Source organism: Notolepis coatsorum, assembly GCF_963971535.1.
Source record: "Notolepis coatsorum genome assembly, chromosome: 14".
Taxonomy (NCBI): domain Eukaryota; kingdom Metazoa; phylum Chordata; class Actinopteri; order Aulopiformes; family Paralepididae; genus Notolepis; species Notolepis coatsorum.
The window spans coordinates 101,628,116-101,647,836 of record NC_140178.1 but is presented as its reverse complement, the minus strand read 5'-3'; the positions used below and the strand labels follow the sequence as shown (position 1 = coordinate 101,647,836).

Sequence of the window (19,721 nt, the reverse complement as noted above, 5' to 3'; positions counted from 1 at the left end):
GAGTTCCACAGCCGGCAGGCTGTAGACAGAAAGCCATTCTGTGAATAGGAACCCTTTCTAGGCTCATAAACTGAGAGCTGTCCAGACCGTAACTGTCGTCCGTGGACCTGGCCACGCAGGACAATACGAGAGCATAAATATCTGGGGGCAGATCCATTTAACATTTTATACATATGTCCCAGTTTCAGAAAGGAGACCCTCTGCTCCACAGGGAGCCATCCCACCTCATTGAAGTGACATGGCTCAATATGGGTTCGAGGTGGCAGATTTAGGACCAATCGTATGGTCTTATTTTGGCTGGTTTGTAGCCTGTGCATTAGACTATTGTGTGATGTCATTATTCAGGCTCATTCTTAACCATCAATATTTGTTCATTTTCTTACTCACCTCTGATATATAATGCCATATTTACTTATTTGCATTTTGCATCTGAAAAAATACAACAATTTAATTTGAAAAATGAGACCAAATTTATGAACTTGAATTAACATTTATTTGTCTCTGCACTTATAAATCAAAAACTAACAAAATAATCTAATGGAAAATAAATAGTTGTATGGCACAACAGCAGCATTTATCAGGACACAGTAAGTAACATTATCATCTGATAATAAAATGAACATAAAATAAATACTTGTATAAATCAAAATAAATAATGTTATAAACAAATGTGAACAGGTAATCAAGAACTGTATGAAAAATAGTAGCAGCATCTTCTTAGAACAACAAGAAGAAAAGTAACTACTGCAGCATGTCACCGACATGCAGACTGGAAGAGCCGGGATTCAAACCACTGACCTCTTTTATCCAAAGCGAGTAGTGACGACTATATTCTCTTCCTCAACTTCTTGCTCTGAGAGCTAGTCACAGTCCCATTCATCCACTGCTCTGCCAAATGGGCTCCAAATGATTTATTTAACAATGTCTTGGCGTTTTTACATGGAAGGCAGCCAATGCATCCCTCCTTGGCAAATAACCAGTCATATTTATTTTTCCAAAAGTTGCACTGACTCGGACCCCAGCATTGTGGTGGTTGAGTAGCAGCGCAGTCCAGGTCTAGTGGTGGAGACTCGGGTCTGGCAGTGGCAACCGGCGCGGTAACAATAACAGGTGCACTGTGCACAGGAGCAGCAGAGCTAACACTAGTACTAGCAATAGCAGTGTCAACTTCAGTGACAGTAGCACTGCTAGCTGCTACACTAACAGCGTCAGTCTTTGGCCTTTTTATAAAACCAAAGCTGTCCAGCTTTGTACAGCCTTGCGGCGGGTTGAGCCTTTTTTTCTTTTTTTCTTTTTGGCGGCATGTGGCGTACTGTTTAGTGTTTATGTTTTCAGTTGCAGGACACGGACCGGCAGCCTTCTGTTTACAGCAGCTGCTTGCTGCTTCTTCTTCACTAGGTTGCAATAGCGTTAAACTTATGGGCGACGCATAGCGGCTTGGAGGTGAAATGCAGCCTATTCCACAACATTAATTACTCAGTTCTTTTAAAAACTGAAAAGAAAAATATGATCTATTAACAATTTATTTAGGTAACATAAATAATACTAATTCGTAAAAAAAAATATTATATAATTTTTTTTGAGAGACCCCCACAGGGGGTCTTGACTATGGGGGCTCAGACTATAGCTATGGGGGCTGAGCCCCCATTGGCCCCCTCATAATTCGAACACTGTCTATACGACTATGCACTCACTTTACAATTTACAATTTAGTCATTTAGCTGATGCTTTTATCCAAAGGCGACTAACAGATTGTGAACAACAAGTCAGTAGGAAGGGTACAACTCTAACAGGTTAAGGGTCAGTGGTATTGTTCGTCAAATAATATCAAGCTTGAGTGTTACACTCTGAGTGCATAGTAGTATAGACATAATAGCAAGATAGGTAGTGGTATAAGAATAGTAGCATATTAGGGCACATAATATATCCTACACTCCCTCTCGGTCACTCAGATCCTCCCCTTCCTTCCAACTTGTCACTCCCCCTTCCCGTCTGACTACCATGGGATCCAGAGCCCTCTCCCGCTGTGCCCCCCCCCCCCCCCCCCCACCCCTGGAATTCCCTACCACTAGACATCCGTGCAATAGACAACCTCCCCACCTGTGTTTCCCGTCTCAAAAGACATCTGTTCATTCTGTCATATTCACTTTCATTTTAAGTTTATTATTATAACTGCTCCCCTATGTGTAACTCTGTAATACTGTGTTTTTACTGTGTGTAATTAATTGTATTTGTTTTTAACCCTGTACGGCGACCTTGGGTGCTCAGAAAGGCGGGGCGCCTTTAAATAAAATGCACTATTATTATTATAATAGTAAAAAGCTTAGAGAGTTATTATTATTATTGTTATTATTATTATTATTATTATTATTATTATTATTATTATTATTATTATTATTATTATTATTATTATTATTATTATTATAAAAATATAAAATGGATGGTAAGTACCTTGCTGGTGGTGTCTGGATGGGTGGCGTTGTGGTGCTGGTGTCCGTTAGGAGCGGTGGTGGTGTTGCTCTCCGTGCTCTGGCCGCTCCCAGCGCTCCGGGTGCTCCCCACGCTGCCCGTGCTGCCCACACTGTTCCTGTCTCCAGCTGGACGGAGGAGGAGGAAGAGGAGGAGAGGAGGAGGGGAGGGATGGAGAGACAGAGAGAGAGAGAGAGAGAGAGAGAGAGAGACAGAGAGAAACTTTTTGTCACCTCCTCTTCCACCTTCCATCTAACCCCATCCGTCAAACTCTTGTGACTCACGTCGAGCCGACATCCACAGCGATCATCATCATCAGACTAAACCAAGCCGGCAGGAGGAGGTGGTCGGTCACTGTGCTGCTGCTGCTTCAGCAGGGCCTCACGGGGGGGGGGGGGGGGGGGGAGAGAGGGGGGACAGCGCGGCACGACGGTTGCATTGTGGCGTAATAGCGGGCAGCACACAGCGGCAGGCATGAGGCGGATGGATGGATGGATGGATGGATGGCACGGTGTTACAGCCAGGAACTTCAGCCTCTCAGGGGGGGAGACGGTCACATAAACACAGCTCCACGGAGCCACTGCGGGCGGACGGGGGAGGGGGGGGGGCGGTCCCATAACAACCTACAGACGGGGGGTCGGTCCCATAACAACCTACAGACGGGGGGTCGGTCCTACAACAACCTGCAGGCGGGGGGTCGGTCCTACAACAACCTGCAGACGGGGGGGGGGTCGGTCCTACAACAACCTGCAGACGGGGGGGGTCGGTCCTACAACAACCTGCAGACGGGGGGTCGGTCCTACAACAACCTGCAGACGGGGGGGTCGGTCCTACAACAACCTGTGGACGGGGGGTCGGTCCCACAACAACCTGTAGACGGGGGGGTCGGTCCCACAACAACCTGCAGACGGGGGGTCGGTCCTACAACAACCTGTAGACGGGGGGTCGGTCCCACAACAACCTGTAGACGGGGGGGCGGTCCTACAACAACCTGCAGACGGGGGGTCGGTCCTACAACAACCTGCGGACGGGGGTCGGTCCCACAACAACCTGCAGACGGGGGTCGGTCCTACAACCTCCTGCGGACGGGGGTCGGTCCTACAACAACCTGCAGACGGGGGGTCGGTCCTACAACCTCCTGCGGACGGGGGTCGGTCCTACAACAACCTGCAGACGGGGGTCGGTCCTACAACCTCCTGCGGACGGGGGTCGGTCCTACAACAACCTGCAGACGGGGGGTCGGTCCTACAACAACCTGCAGACGGGGGTCGGTCCCACAACAACCTGCAGACGGGGGGTCGGTCCTACAACAACCTGCAGACGGGGGGTCGGTCCTACAACAACCTGTAGACGGGGGGTCGGTCCTACAACAACCTGCAGACGGGGGGTCGGTCCTACAACAACCTGTAGACGGGGGGTCGGTCCCACAACAACCTGTAGACGGGGGGTCGGTCCTACAACAACCTGCAGACGGGGGTCGGTCCTACAACAACCTACAGACGGGGGGGTCGGTCCTACAACAACCTGTAGACGGGGGGTCGGTCCCACAACAACCTGCAGACGGGGGGTCGGTCCCACAACAACCTGCAGACGGGGGGTCGGTCCTACAACAACCTGCAGACGGGGGTCGGTCCTACAACAACCTGTGGACGGGGGGTCGGTCCCACAACAACCTGTAGACGGGGGGGTCGGTCCTACAACAACCTGCAGACGGGGGGTCGGTCCTACAACAACCTGTAGACGGGGGGTCGGTCCTACAACAACCTGTAGACGGGGGGGGGCGGTCCTACAACAACCTGTAGACGGGGGGGCGGTCCTACAACAACCTGCAGACGGGGGGGTCGGTCCTACAACAACCTGTAGACGGGGGGTCGGTCCTACAACAACCTGCGGACGGGGGTCGGTCCTACAACAACCTGTAGACGGGGGGGCGGTCCTACAACAACCTGTAGACGGGGGGTCGGTCCTACAACAACCTGCGGACGGGGGTCGGTCCCACAACAACCTGCAGACGGGGGGTCGGTCCTACAACAACCTGCAGACGGGGGGGGTCGGTCCCACAACAACCTGCAGACGGGGGGGGTCGGTCCTACAACAACCTGCAGACGGGGGGGGCGGTCCTACAACAACCTGCAGACGGGGGGGTCGGTCCTACAACAACCTGCAGACGGGGGGGCGGTCCTACAACAACCTGCAGACGGGGGGTCGGTCCCACAACAACCTGTGGACGGGGGGTCGGTCCTACAACAACCTGCAGACAGGGGGGGGCGGTCCTACAACAACCTGCAGACGGGGGGTCGGTCCTACAACAACCTGCAGACGGGGGGGTCGGTCCTACAACAACCTGTAGACGGGGGGTCGGTCCCACAACAACCTGTAGACGGGGGGTCGGTCCTACAAGAACCTGCAGACGGGGGGTCGGTCCTACAACAACCTGAGGATGGGGGTCGGTCCCACAACAACCTGTGGACGGGGGGTCGGTCCCACAACAACCTGTGGACGGGGGGTCGGTCCCACAACAACCTGTGGACGGGGGTCGGTCCTACAACAACCTGCAGACGGGGGGTCGGTCCCACAACAACCTGTGGACGGGGGGTCGGTCCTACAACAACCTGCAGACGGGGGGTCGGTCCCACAACAACCTGCAGACGGGGGTCGGTCCTACAACAACCTGTAGACGGGGGGGCGGTCCTACAACAACCTGCAGACGGGGGGTCGGTCCTACAACAACCTGCAGACGGGGGGTCGGTCCCACAACAACCTGCAGACGGGGGGTCGGTCCCACAACAACCTGCAGACGGGGGGTCGGTCCCACAACAACCTGTGGACGGGGGGTCGGTCCCACAACAACCTGCAGCCGGGGGGGTCGGTCCTACAACAACCTGCAGACGGGGGGTCGGTCCTACAACAACCTGCAGACGGGGGGTCGGTCCTACAACAACCTGCAGACGGGGGGTCGGTCCCACAACAACCTGTGGACGGGGGGTCGGTCCCACAACAACCTGCAGACGGGGGGGTCGGTCCTACAACAACCTGCAGACGGGGGGTCGGTCCTACAACAACCTGCAGACGGGGGGTCGGTCCTACAACAACCTGCAGACGGGGGGGGGCGGTCCTACAACAACCTGCAGACGGGGGTCGGTCCTACAACAACCTGCAGACAGGGGGGGGCGGTCCTACAACAACCTGCAGACGGGGGTCGGTCCTACAACAACCTGCAGACAGGGGGGGGCGGTCCCACAACAACCTGCGGATGGGGGTCGGTCCTACAACAACCTGCAGACGGGGGGTCGGTCCTACAACAACCTGCAGACGGGGGGTCGGTCCTACAACAACCTGCAGACGGGGGGTCGGTCCCACAACAACCTGCAGACGGGGGTCGGTCCTACAACAACCTGTAGACGGGGGGGCGGTCCTACAACAACCTGCAGACGGGGGGTCGGTCCTACAACAACCTGCAGACGGGGGGGTCGGTCCTACAACAACCTGCAGACGGGGGGTCGGTCCCACAACAACCTGCAGACGGGGGGTCGGTCCCACAACAACCTGCAGACGGGGGGTCGGTCCCACAACAACCTGTGGACGGGGGGTCGGTCCCACAACAACCTGCAGACGGGGGGGTCGGTCCTACAACAACCTGCAGATGGGGGGTCGGTCCTACAACAACCTGCAGACGGGGGGTCGGTCCCACAACAACCTGCAGACGGGGGGTCGGTCCCACAACAACCTGTGGACGGGGGGTCGGTCCCACAACAACCTGCAGACGGGGGGGTCGGTCCTACAACAACCTGCAGACGGGGGGTCGGTCCTACAACAACCTGTAGACGGGGGGTCGGTCCTACAACAACCTGCAGACGGGGGTCGGTCCTACAACAACCTGCAGACAGGGGGGGGGGCGGTCCTACAACAACCTGCAGACGGGGGTCGGTCCTACAACAACCTGTAGACGGGGGGGGTCGGTCCTACAACAACCTGCGGATGGGGGGTCGGTCCTACAACAACCTGCAGACGGGGGGTCGGTCCTACAACAACCTGTAGACGGGGGGTCGGTCCCACAACAACCTGTAGACGGGGGGTCGGTCCCACAACAACCTGTAGACGGGGGTCGGTCCTACAACAACCTGCAGACGGGGGGTCGGTCCTACAACAACCTGCAGACGGGGGGGGGTCGGTCCTACAACAACCTGTAGACGGGGGGTCGGTCCCACAACAACCTGTAGACGGGGGGTCGGTCCTACAACAACCTGCAGACGGGGGTCGGTCCTACAACAACCTGTAGACGGGGGGGGCGGTCCTACAACAACCTGTGGATGGGGGTCGGTCCTACAACAACCTGCAGACGGGGGGGCGGTCCTACAACAACCTGCAGACGGGGGGTCGGTCCTACAACAACCTGCAGACGGGGGGGTCGGTCCTACAACAACCTGTAGACGGGGGGTCGGTCCCACAACAACCTGTAGACGGGGGGTCGGTCCTACAAGAACCTGCAGACGGGGGGTCGGTCCTACAACAACCTGAGGACGGGGGTCGGTCCTACAACAACCTGTGGACGGGGGGTCGGTCCCACAACAACCTGCGGACGGGGGGTCGGTCCCACAACAACCTGTGGACGGGGGGGCGGTCCTACAACAACCTGTGGACGGGGGGTCGGTCCTACAACAACCTGCAGACGGGGGTCGGTCCTACAACAACCTGCAGACGGGGGGTCGGTCCCACAACAACCTGCAGACGGGGGTCGGTCCTACAACAACCTGTAGACGGGGGGGCGGTCCTACAACAACCTGCAGACGGGGGGTCGGTCCTACAACAACCTGCAGACGGGGGGTCGGTCCCACAACAACCTGCAGACGGGGGGGTCGGTCCTACAACAACCTGCAGACGGGGGGTCGGTCCCACAACAACCTGCAGACGGGGGGTCGGTCCCACAACAACCTGCAGACGGGGGGTCGGTCCCACAACAACCTGTGGACGGGGGGTCGGTCCCACAACAACCTGCAGACGGGGGGGTCGGTCCTACAACAACCTGCAGACGGGGGGTCGGTCCTACAACAACCTGCAGACGGGGGGGGGGTCGGTCCTACAACAACCTGCAGACGGGGGGGGCGGTCCTACAACAACCTGCAGACGGGGGGGCGGTCCTACAACAACCTGCAGACGGGGGTCGGTCCTACAACAACCTGCAGACGGGGGGGTCGGTCCCACAACAACCTGCAGACGGGGGTCGGTCCTACAACAACCTGCAGACGGGGGTCGGTCCTACAACAACCTGTAGACGGGGGGGGGTCGGTCCTACAACAACCTGCAGACGGGGGGTCGGTCCTACAACAACCTGCAGACGGGGGGTCGGTCCTACAACAACCTGCAGACGGGGGGGCGGTCCTACAACAACCTGCAGACGGGGGGTCGGTCCTACAACAACCTGCAGACGGGGGGGTCGGTCCTACAACAACCTGCAGACGGGGGGTCGGTCCTACAACAACCTGCAGACGGGGGGGTCGGTCCCACAACAACCTGTAGACGGGGGGGTCGGTCCTACAACAACCTGCAGACGGGGGGTCGGTCCTACAACAACCTGTAGACGGGGGGTCGGTCCTACAACAACCTGCAGACGGGGGGTCGGTCCTACAACAACCTGTGGACGGGGGTCGGTCCCACAACACCTTGTAGACGGGGGGTCGGTCCTACAACAACCTGTAGACGGGGGGTCGGTCCTACAACAACCTGTAGACGGGGGGTCGGTCCTACAACAACCTGCAGACGGGGGGGGGGGTCGGTCCTACAACAACCTGCAGACGGGGGGGGGTCGGTCCTACAACAACCTGCGTCCAGGGCTCTCATCTGTAACTACTATCAGGAGATCCTTGAGCTAGTTCTGTTTTTTTGTGTGCTTTTGGTGCCTATTCACTTATTTCAAAACGTTCAAGTTTCAGTAACTAGAACAGGGATGAACCGGTGTCGCCCCCTTGTGGCGGCAGAGGGGAGAACAACAACACAGGGACTACTACTGGCAGCGCGATGCGGCCTGGTTCTACAGCTCAGCTTGAAGCAGACACATCATCATACGCTGGGTACGGCAGGGAGCTAGGCAGCCAGCTACGGGGGGCGGGCAGGGGATGGGTAAGGGGGTCGTTGGTGGAGATCTTACCATGGAGGGAGTTCCTGAGTACCCAGATGTCCTGGAGGGGACATCCAGGCTGTGAGAAGCAGCTCGGAGACACACCTATCAGACACAAACACTCTGTTGGGCCCAGGGGACAAGCTGGTACATGGAGGGGGGGGAGGGGCAGGCTGGGGAAGGGAGGGTTTGGCTGTCGTTTAGTTTTCCTTTAGGAAGGAGTCTGGAGTGTAATCATATACATAGCAAGCCCTCTTACCGTGTCTCGTAATACTGGAAGTCTGGCTCGAAGGAAAGGGCTCTGTGAGTCACTGTGTGTGTGTGTGTGTGTGCGTGTGCTTTTGTGTAAGTGTTCCTCTGTGAGTCAATACAACCTTGGCTCCTCCTGTCCTGATGAGTATGTAGTGTCTGCTCAGGTGTGTGTGTGTGTGTGTGTGTGTGTGTGTGCGTGTGCGTGCGTGTGTGTGTGTGTGTGTGATATGCATTCTAGTGACTGACTGGTCCTTAACCCTTTCACTACCGCACTACCAAATGGTTAACCCTTTCACTACCACAGTACAGAAGGTTAACCTTTCACTACCACACTACAAACGGTTAACCTTCTGTAGTGTGGTAGTGAAAGGTTAACCTTCTGTAGTGTGGTAGTGAAAGGTTAACCTTCTGTAGTGTGGTAGTGAAAGGTTAACCTTCTGTAGTGTGGTAGTGAAAGGTTAACCTTCTGTAGTGTGGTAGTGAAAGGTTAACCTTCTGTAGTGTGGTAGTGAAAGGGTTAACCTTCTGTAGTGTGGTAGTGAAAGGGTTAACCATTTGGTAGTGCGGTAGTGAAAAGGTTAAGGTCCCAGAGTTTGCTATGAACAGGGTACATCTGCATTTTGCTATGATGGCCCTCTAGCTCATGGAATGAACTCCAACGGTCCTTAAAGCTTGAGATTCTCCCCTCTATTAATTGATTGTTATCCTTACTTTTGTCTCATCTTGTTGTGTTATTGTTATGATTTGATATGCTGTGTGATTTGATATGCTTTTATGCTTATCTCTGTGTATACAGTCGACGTGACTGTAAATGAGGGAAACCTCAGTTGCCTTTCGAGTTTAAATAAAGGTTTGAAATTAAATGAAAATAAAAGTGTGTGTGTGTGACCGTGTGTGTGACCGTGTGTGTGTGTGACTGTGTGTGTGTATGTGTGTGACCGTGTGTGTGACCATGTGTGTGACTGTGTGTGTATGTGTGACCGTGTGTGTGACTGTGTGTGTGTGACCATGTGTGTGACCGTGTGTGTGACTGTGTGTGTGTGACCATGTGTGTGACCGTGTGTGTGACTGTGTGTGTGACCATGTGTGTGTGACCATGTGTGTGACCGTGTGTGTGACTGTGTGTGTGACCATGTGTGTGACTGTGTGTGTATGTGTGACCATGTGTGTGACTGTGTGTGTGACTGTGTGTGTATGTGTGGCCATGTGTGTGACTGTGTGTGTATGTGTGACCATGTGTGTGACTGTGTGTGTGACTGTGTGTGTATGTGTGACCATGTGTGTGACTGTGTGTGTGTGTGTGACCATGTGTGTGTGACTGTGTGTGTATGTGTGACCGTGTGTGTGACCATGTGTGTGACTGTGTGTGTATGTGTGACCGTGTGTGTGACTGTGTGTGACTGTGTGTGAGTATGTGTGACCATGTGTGTGACTGTGTGTGACCATGTGTCTGACTGTGTGTGTGTGTGTGACTGTGCGGCCGTGTGTGAGACTGTGTGTGTGACTGTGTGTGTGTGTGTGTGACCATGTGTGTGACTGTGTGTGTGTGACTGTGTGTGTGTGACTACAGTGTGTGTGTGTGTGTGTGTGTGTGTGTGTGTGTGTGTGTGTGTGTGTGTGTGTGTGTGTGTGACTGTGTGTGTGTGACTGTGTGTGTGTGTGACTGTGTGTGGCCGCGTGGCCGTGTGTGCGAGTCCACCGTGTGTACCTGTGTTGGCGCTGAGGCCGTTGACCAGCGGCAGCGCGGCCTGAGAGGAGGAGGAGGAAGAGGCAGAGGAGGAGGGGGGGGCGTACAGAGTGTAGGAGTCATCGGTCTGGGGGGCAGAGCTCACGCTGGAGGGGAGAGGAGCTCTGGAGAGCAGCTGCTGACGCTGTGTGGGCAGGGAGGCGTGCCGGGACAGGGTGCCCCCTACAGGGCGAGACAGGCCAGGACAGAGAGAGAGAGAGAGAGAGAGAGAGAGAGAGAGAGAAAGGAGGGGGAGGAGGAGGAGGATGAGGGAGGGTTATCAAGCGGATGGTTAGAGGAGATGGTGGTGGAGGAGGTCAATCATTACATGGTATGGATGGAGAGATCAGATGCAGAAGATGGAGGGAGCCACGGGTAGAGCATGGGATGGACTGGAAGCAGGGGGATTAGTTGGGGCTGCTTCAGGTTAATACATGCTGTCTGGAGTAAGAGGGGCTCTCCGCTGCTTTCAGCTGTCTGGCAATACAAACCAACCAAGCGACCAACAAACCTGCCAACCAACCACTGACGAGGTGAGGTGGCGACTTCCTTATCGATACAAGTGAGAACTGGGAGAGTATAGATAAGAAATGTGTACAACACTCGATATGCAACCATTTCTCCCACCACAAAAACACACCCGATGGGCTGGGAATGTTCAGCAGAGTTCTACCCCTCTGATGTTGTGTGTAGAGTGAAGTAGTGGGGTGTAGTGTTGTGTTGTGTAGTGTAGTGTAGTGTAGTGTAGTGTAGTGTAGTGTAGTGTAGTGTAGTTGTAGTGTAGCGTAGCGTAGAGTAGAGTAGTGTAGTAGTGTAGTGTAGCGTAGTGTAGTGTAGTGTAGTTGTAGATGTAGTGTAGTGTAGAGTAGTGTAGTGTAGTGTAGTGTAGTGTAGTGTAGTGTAGTTGTAGATGTAGTGTAGTGTAGTGTAGAGTAGAGTAGTGTAGTAGTGTAGTGTAGTGTAGTGTAGTGTATTGTAGTTGTAGTGTAGTTGTAGTGTAGTGTAGCGTAGTGTACTGTAGTGTAGTGTAGTTGTAGATGTAGTGTAGTGTAGTGTAGAGTAGAGTAGTGTAGTAGTGTAGTGTAGCGTAGTGTAGTGTAGTGTAGTGTAGTTGTAGATGTAGTGTAGTGTAGTGTAGTGTAGAGTAGTGTAGTGTAGTGTAGTGTAGTGTAGTGGAGTGTAGTGGAGTGCAGTGTAGAGTAGTGTAGTGTAGTGGTAGTGTAGAGTAGAGTAGGTGTAGTGTAATGTAGTGTAGTGTAATGTAGTGTAGTGTAGTTGTAGTGTAGTTGTAGTGTAGTGTAGCGTAGTGTACTGTAGTGTAGTGTAGAGTAGTGTAGCGTAGAGTAGTGTAGTTGTAGTGTAGTTGTAGTGTAGCGTAGTGTACTGTAGCGTAGTGCAGTGTAGCGTAGAGTAGTGTAATGTAGTTTAGTTGTAGTGTAGTGTAGTGTAGCGTAGTGTAATGTAGTGTAGTGTAGTTGTAGTGTAGTTGTAGTGTAGTGTAGCGTAATGTACTGTAGAGTAGTGTAGTGTAGTGTAGTGTACTGTAGAGTAGTGTAGTGTAATGTAGTGTACTGTAGAGTAGTGTAGTGTAATGTAGTGTAGTGTAGTTGTAGTGTAGTGTAGCGTAGCATAGCGTAGTGTAGCGTAGTGTAGTGTAGCGTAGTGTAGCGTAGTGTAGTATAATGTAGCGTAGTGTAGTGTAGTGTAGTGTAGTGTAGCGTAGTGTAGCGTAGAGTAGTGTAGTGTAGTGTAGTGTAGCGTAGCGTAGTGTAGTGTAGAGTAGTGTAGTGTAGTGTAGTGTAGTGTAGTGTAGTGTAGTGTAGCGTAGCGTAGTGTAGTGTAGAGTAGTGTAGTGTAGTGTAGTGTAGTGTAGTGTAGCATAGTGTAATGTAGCGTAGTGTAGTGTAGTGCGTCCTGTAATGCTGCGTGTAGAGTGAAGTAGGACATAATTTGCAGTTGAAAAAAGGTAATAAATAGCGATATATGGCAACATTACAATATGGTGACTAGTATGGTGATAATATGTGTCGCCCATTGCAATGTGTGCTACGAATAAAGACTTCTTCAAGTCCAGTTTTAATATGGTACCGTGGGCCTCTGGTGAATCCCTCTGAAAAGCAGCTTTGATGTTATTATGACATAATATGTCAGGTCTCCTGTTATTATGACATAATATATCGGGTCTCCTAAGGCCTTTATACAGTTCCTTTCATTCATGGTTCCAATGTAAATATGACCATCACATCACACAATAATTCAACCTTCGCAGTGTATAATTCCCATACGACACATATAAGTAATCTAATCTGTGTTCTTTTAAAGCCATTCCACGTGGGCCGGGGCTGAATCAGCAACTCTCGCGGAGTCAAAGGACTTCTTCACCCTGTGGATCTCTCACCCTGTGGATATCTCACCCTGTGGATCTCTCACTCAGTGGATATCTCACCCTGTGGATCTCTCACTCAGTGGATATCTCACCCTGTGGATCTCTCACTCAGTGGATATCTCACCCTGTGGATCTCTCACTCAGTGGATATCTCACCCTGTGGATCTCTCACTCAGTGGATATCTCACCCTGTGGATCTCTCACTCAGTGGATATCTCACCCTGTGGATCTCTCACTCAGTGCTCATCAACGAAGGCCTCGTGTGGATTATGTGTCTGTGTGCTGCGCTGACACCCTGCTGTTGATGTCTCAGGTGTTAGCAGCGCACTGCGTGTGGCTTCGGCTGGGAAAGTGTAGTGTAGTGTAGTGTAGCGTAGTGTAGTGTAATGTAGCGTAGTGCAGTGTAGTGTAGTGTAGTGGAGTGTAGCGTAGTGTAGTGTAGCGTAGTGTAGCGTAGTGTAGTGTAGTGTAGTGTAGTGCAGTGTAGTGTAGTGTAGTGGAGTGTAGCGTAGCGTAGTGTAGCGTAGTGTAGTGTAGTGTAGTGTAGTGTAGTGTAGAGTAGTGTAGTGTAGTGTAGTGTAGTGTAGTGCAGTGTAGTGTAGTGTAGTGGAGTGTAGCGTAGTGTAGTGTAGCGTAGTGTAGCGTAGTGTAGTGTAGTGTAGTGTAGTGCAGTGTAGTGTAGTGTAGTGTAATGTAGTGTAGTGTAGTGTAGTGTAGTGTAGTGTAGTGTAATGTAGTGTAGTGCAGTGTAGTGTAATGTAGAGTAGTGTAGTGTAGCGTAATGTAGTGTAATGTAGCGTAGCGTAGTGTAGCGTAGTGTAGTGTAGCGTAGTGTAGTGTAGTGTAGCGTAGTGTAGTGTAGTGTAATGTAGTGTAATGTAGTGTAGTGTAGTGTAGTGTAGCGTAGTGTAGCGTAGTGTAGTGTAGCATAGTGTAATGTAGTGTAGCGTAATGTAGTGTAATGTAGCGTAGCGTAGTGTAATGTAGTGTAGCGTAGTGTAGTGTAGCGTAGTGTAGTGTAGCGTAGTGTAGTGTAGTGTAGTGTAATGTAGTGTAGTGTAATGTAGTGTAGTGCAGTGTAGTGTAGCGTAGTGTAGTGTAGCGTAGTGTAGTGTAGTGTAGTGTAATGTAGTGTAGTGTAATGTAGTGTAGCGTAGTGTAGTGTAGCGTAGTGTAGTGTAGCGTAGTGTAGTGTAGTGTAATGTAGTGTAGTGTAGTGTAGTGTAATGTAGTGTAGTGTAATGTAGTGTAGTGCAGTGTAGTGTAGTGTAATGTAGTGTAGTGAGAACTGGGAGAGTATAGATAAGAAATGTGTACAACACTCAATATGCAACCATTTCTCCCACCACAAAAACACACCTGATGTGCTGGGAATGTTCAGCAGAGTTCTACCCCTCTGATGTTGTGTGTAGAGTGAAGTAGTTGGGTGTAGTGTTGTGTTGTGTAGTGTAGTGTAGTGTAGTGTAGTGTAGCATAGAGTAGTGTAGTGTAGTGTAATGTAGTGTAGTGTAATGTAGTGTAGTGCAGTGTAGTGTAGTGTAATGTAGCGTAGTGCAGTGTAGTGTAGTGTAGTGTAGTGTAGCGTAGTGTAGTGTAGTGTAGCGTAGTGTAGTGTAGCGTAGTGTAGTGTAGTGTAGCATAGTGTAATGTAGTGTAGCGTAATGTAGTGTAATGTAGCGTAGCGTAGTGTAGCGTAGCGTAGTGTAATGTAGTGTAGTGTAGTGTAGTGTAGTGTAGCGTAGCGTAGTGTAGTGTAGCGTAGTGTAATGTAGTGTAGTGTAGTGTAGTGTAGTGTAGCGTAGCGTAGTGTAGTGTAGCGTAGTGTAATGTAGTGTAGTGTAGTGTAGTGTAGTGTAGCGTAGCGTAGTGTAGTGTAGCGTAGTGTAGTGTAGTGTAGTGTAGTGTAGCGTAGTGTAGTGTAGTGTAGCGTAGCGTAGTGTAGTGTAGCGTAGTGTAATGTAGTGTAGTGTAGTGTAGCGTAGTGTAGTGTAGCGTAGTGTAATGTAGTGTAGCGTAGTGTAGTGTAGTGTAGTGTAGCGTAGTGTAGTGTAGCGTAGTGTAGTGTAGTGTAGTGTAGTGTAGTGTAGTGTAGTGTAGTGTAATGTAGCGTAGTGTAGTGTAGCGTAGCGTAGTGTAGTGTAGTGTAGTGTAGTGTAGTGTAGTGTAGTGTAGTGTAGTGTAGTGTAGCGTAGCGTAGGGTGTGTGTGGCTTCGCCTGGGAGTCTGTGTGGCATGAAGATCCCGGTCATATCCTCTAAGTGAATAAGTGGGTGAATGAGTGATTGATTGAATGAGTGATTGATTGAATGAGTGTATGCGTATATGTGTGTCAGCCTAAATATGTGTGTGCGTACAGTATGTGTGTGTGTCTGATATGTCATAAATCTACAGTGAGAGACAGAGTTGAGTGAAAATATGGGAAACGCCAGTGTGTGTGTGTGTGTGTGTGTGTGTGTGTGTGTGTGTGTGTGTGTGTGTGTGTGTGTGTACGTGCATGTGCATGTGTGCTACGATGCTCTTCATATCCACAAAGAGCCCTCATATAAACTAAGATGGACATCTAGTGTCTTTGAATGTTTTATAACCTAATTGGTGGAATCAAATAAAAGCATTAAGTTGTGTCTGAGACAGCGAGGGTGTGCGTGTGCACAAGCAGTCTTGTGTGTGTGTGTGTGTGTGTGTGTGTGTGTGTGTGTGTGTGTGTGTGCGTGCGTGTGTGTGTGTGTGCGTGCGTGTGTGTGTGTGTGCGTGCGTGTGTGTGTGTGTGCATGTGTGTGTGTGTGTGTGTGTGTGCGTGCGTGTGTGTGTGTGTGCTGACTCAACAAGCTGCGAGTCCATTGGCTGCTGTCGCCGGTGGAGTGGTTATGTAACAAAGGGACTGTCAGAGGCTGATCCAGGCCACAGGGCTGCTAATCATTACACTGACATGCCCCTCTGGAGCGCTGTGGCAGCGTGCCTGTGTGTGTGTGTGTGTGTGTACGTGCCTGTGTGTGTGTGTACGTGCCTGTGTGTGTGTGTGTGTGTGTGTGTGTGTGTGTGTGTGTGTGTACGTGCCTGTGTGTGTGTGTAAGTGAGAGTGATTGAGTGTGAATGTGCATGGGTCAGGTGCAATAGGGTCAGGGTGTGTGTGTGCGTGTGTGTGTGAGTGAGAGAGAGAGAGAGTGTGAATGTGAATAACTGACACGCAGTAGTGTGTGTGTGTGAGTGTGAGAGAGTGAATATGAATAAGTGACGTACAGTAGTGTGTGTGAGTGAGAGAGAGAGTATGAATGTGAATAACTGTGTGTGTGTGAGTGAGTGAGAGAGTGAATATGAATAAGTGACGTACAGTAGTGTGTGTGAGTGAGTGAGAGAGTGAATATGCATAGGTGACACACAGTAGTGTGTGTGTGTGTGTGTGTGTGTGTGTGTGTGTGTGACTGTGTGTGTGTGACTGTGTGTGAGTGTGTGTGAGTGTGTGTGTGAGTGACTGTGTGTGTGTGAGTGTGTGTGACTGTGTGTGTGTGAGAGTGTGTGTGAGTGCGTGTGTGAGTGACTGTGTGTGTGTGAGTGTGTGTGAGTGTGTGTGTGAGTGTGTGTGAGTGCGTGTGTGAGTGACTGTGTGTGTGTGTGTGTGTGAGTGTGTGTGAGTGCGTGTGTGAGTGACTGTGTGAGTGACTGTGTGTGTGTGAGTGTGTGTGTGAGTGTGTGTGAGTGCGTGTGTGAGTGACTGTGTGTGTGAGTGACTGTGTGTGTGTGTGTGAGTGAGTGAGTGTGTGTGTGTGTGTGAGTGAGTGTGTGTGTGTGTGTGAGTGAGTGAGTGTGTGTGTGTGTGTGAGTGAGTGTGTGTGTGTGTGTGTGTGTGTGTTACCTACCAGAGCGTCTGCTGATGACCTCTACTATAGAGGGGGGGAAGAAGCCCACCCTATCGGTGCCTCTCTGGTTGTCGTGGATATGACCCTTCCAGCGGCCGTCCATGTGTTGCTCTAAGACCTGAGGGGGGACACAAGCCAATAAGAATACAGATCACAACGGGTACCCCGACCAATAAGAGGGGTGTTGCTACCCGCCCGAGTCTGGATCAGACTAGAAGATTCCATGACGACAGCGCAGTGTTTCATCTACTGCTCCTATGGAACATACCTGACCTGTGTGCATACTGTGTGGCTTAGTGCGAGTCTCCGCACGACACACACAGAGAGACACACACACACACACACAGAGACACACACACACACAGAGAGACACACACAGACACACACACACACAGAGAGAGACACGCACACAGAGAGACACACACAGACAGAGAGACACACACTCACTCACACACACACACACACACACAGAGACACGCACACAGAGCGAGACACACACACACACACACAGAGACACACACACACAGACACAGACACACACACACACACACACACACACACACACACAGACACAGAGACACACACACACAACACACTAACATGTTCCTCGTGTCCTGCTAGAGGAGGTGTTGTGTTCACTAACAACAGTCCTATTGTATACAGTAGGTACATGTACCTCATATAGAACTCATATATAACATTTACAACCGTTCCTGAACATGGGAAAATAGCAAATATATATGGTAATATATATATAATATACAAATAACAGGTTCTGAAAACAGCTGAATATATAAAGACAAACAACAACAACAGAAAACAGAGAAGAAAGGGTTCATGAATAGATATATTGTGACAGATGTACTGATTCACTTCTGATCGAGTCTAATTAGTCCTAATGAACTTGACCAATGACTGTGTTTTCCTGGTTAAGCGTGCTAGCTACTAGCTAGTGGGAACAAGCCTACTACACCTGGGTTAAGAGACAATTAACCCTTTCACTACCACACTACATAAGGTTAACCCTTTCACTACCACACTACAGAAGGTTAACCTTTCACTATTTACATTTACATTTACATTTAGTCATTTAGCTGACGCTTTTATCCAAAGCGACTTACAAGTTCTGTACGACAAGTCATCAGGAAGGGCACAACTCTATCAGCTGAGTAACAATGTTCTTCAAAGTGCTACTATCACACTACAGAAGGTTAACCCTTTCACTACCATACAGAAGATTAACCCTTTCACTACCACACTACAGAAGATTAACCTTTCACTACCACACTACAGAAGGTTAACCCTTTCACTACCACACTACAGAAGGTTAACCCTTTCACTACCACACTACAGAAGATGAACCTTTCACTACCACACTACAGAAGATTAACCCTTTCACTACCACACTACAGAAGGTTAACCTTTCACTACCACACTACAGAAGGTTAACCCTTCACTACCACACTACAGAAGGTTAATGCTTTCACTACCACACTACAGAAGGTTAACCTTTCACTACCACACTACAGACGGTTAACCTTTTCACTACCACACTACAGAAGGTTAACCCTTTCACTATCACACCACAGAAGGTTAACCCTTTCACTACCACACTACAAAGGGTTAATGCTTTCACTACCACACTACAGAAGGTTAACCCTTTCACTACCACTACAGAAGGTTAACCCTTTCACTACCACACTACAGAAGGTTAACCTTTCACTACCACACTACAGAAGGTTAACCCTTTCACTACCACACAACAGAAGGTTAACCCTTTCACTACCACACCACACTACAGAAGGTTAACCCTTCACTACCTCACGTCTCTGTTGGAGTGGATGTCTGGACCCTATAGGACACGTTCCAATGACTGACTCGCACTCAAAGCACCTCGAGTTTGTAGTGAACTTGGGACGTCCTCTGGGCTCCTGACACATGGAACATCATACAACAAACTCTTTTCTGGTCCGTTTAAATCCTTGATCACCAACCACCATTCCACCATAACCTGTAATCGCTTTAATTGATTGTAATTTTTTTTTTATTATGATTGCACTTACTGTATATTGTATTTTCTATTGTATTTATCATGTATCTATTGTGTTTGTATGCTCCACGTCATTGGGGAATGATGTCTTGACCTGAGAGATTGTTCTTAAGTGCTTAAAAAGAGACCCGTTGTGTACAGTATTATAGGACTCTTCTATAGATGCCTGTAGAAGCTTCCACCTGAAAGGGTTAATGAGAGGGAGCGGGCTGGCGAGGTCGTGAGTGGGTGGAAGAGAGCCTGAGGCCATGTGTTCCTCGTCTCAGCCTACTGTGTGTATTCCACTCACGTGACTATGAAGCCATCCTTCATGCTTCACTACTGCCAAACAAACAGACTGACTCAGAGCTACAGGGTTCATCAAAGGTGTGTGTGTGGTATGTGTGCGTGTGTGTGTGTGTGTGTGTGTGCGTGCGTGTGTGTGTGTGTGTGTGTGTGTGTGTGTGTGTGTGTGTGTGTGTGTGTGTGTGCACGTGCGTGTTCGGAGAGGAAGAGTTTAATCACTTGGCCTGCCTCTACCTGTCTCTACCTGTAAACGTATTGTACCCCCAGATAGATTGGTGTACCTGTCATCAACCCCCCCCCCCCACTCGGGGCTTACAGATTGGTGTACCTGTCATCTACACCCCCCCCCCTCGGGGCTTACAGATTGGCGTACCTGTCATCTACCCCCCCCCCCCCCCCCCCACAGATTGATGGGAGACCTACTTCAAATGGACGTTCAAACAAGGAGCCGTGTGCAGGTGAGGAGTGTTGCTCTGCAGTAAATATGTCTTCACCCTCTTCTTCCTTGTTTGTTGTCTGTCTATTACAGTAAGTGCTTCCCTCTCTGGTCCGACCGCACGCACCCTGCTGCTCTCCACTGCCTGC

The 19,721-nt window shown here is 50.7% G+C and overlaps 1 protein-coding gene across 1 annotated transcript in view; it reads right to left on the bottom strand.

Moving 5' to 3' along the window:
- Nucleotides 1-19,721, bottom strand: part of LOC311240679 (CASK interacting protein 2) — a gene marked incomplete at its 5' end in the record, with an annotated part of 79,813 nt that overhangs the window by 24,744 nt on the left and 35,348 nt on the right. Inside the window, 4 exons of the mRNA XM_084329252.1 lie at nucleotides 2,452-2,597; nucleotides 8,615-8,689; nucleotides 10,545-10,745; nucleotides 16,802-16,919. Of these exons, the coding sequence (XP_084185378.1) occupies nucleotides 2,452-2,597; nucleotides 8,615-8,689; nucleotides 10,545-10,745; nucleotides 16,802-16,919 (540 nt within the window). The remainder of the gene's footprint in view (nucleotides 1-2,451; nucleotides 2,598-8,614; nucleotides 8,690-10,544; nucleotides 10,746-16,801; nucleotides 16,920-19,721) is intronic.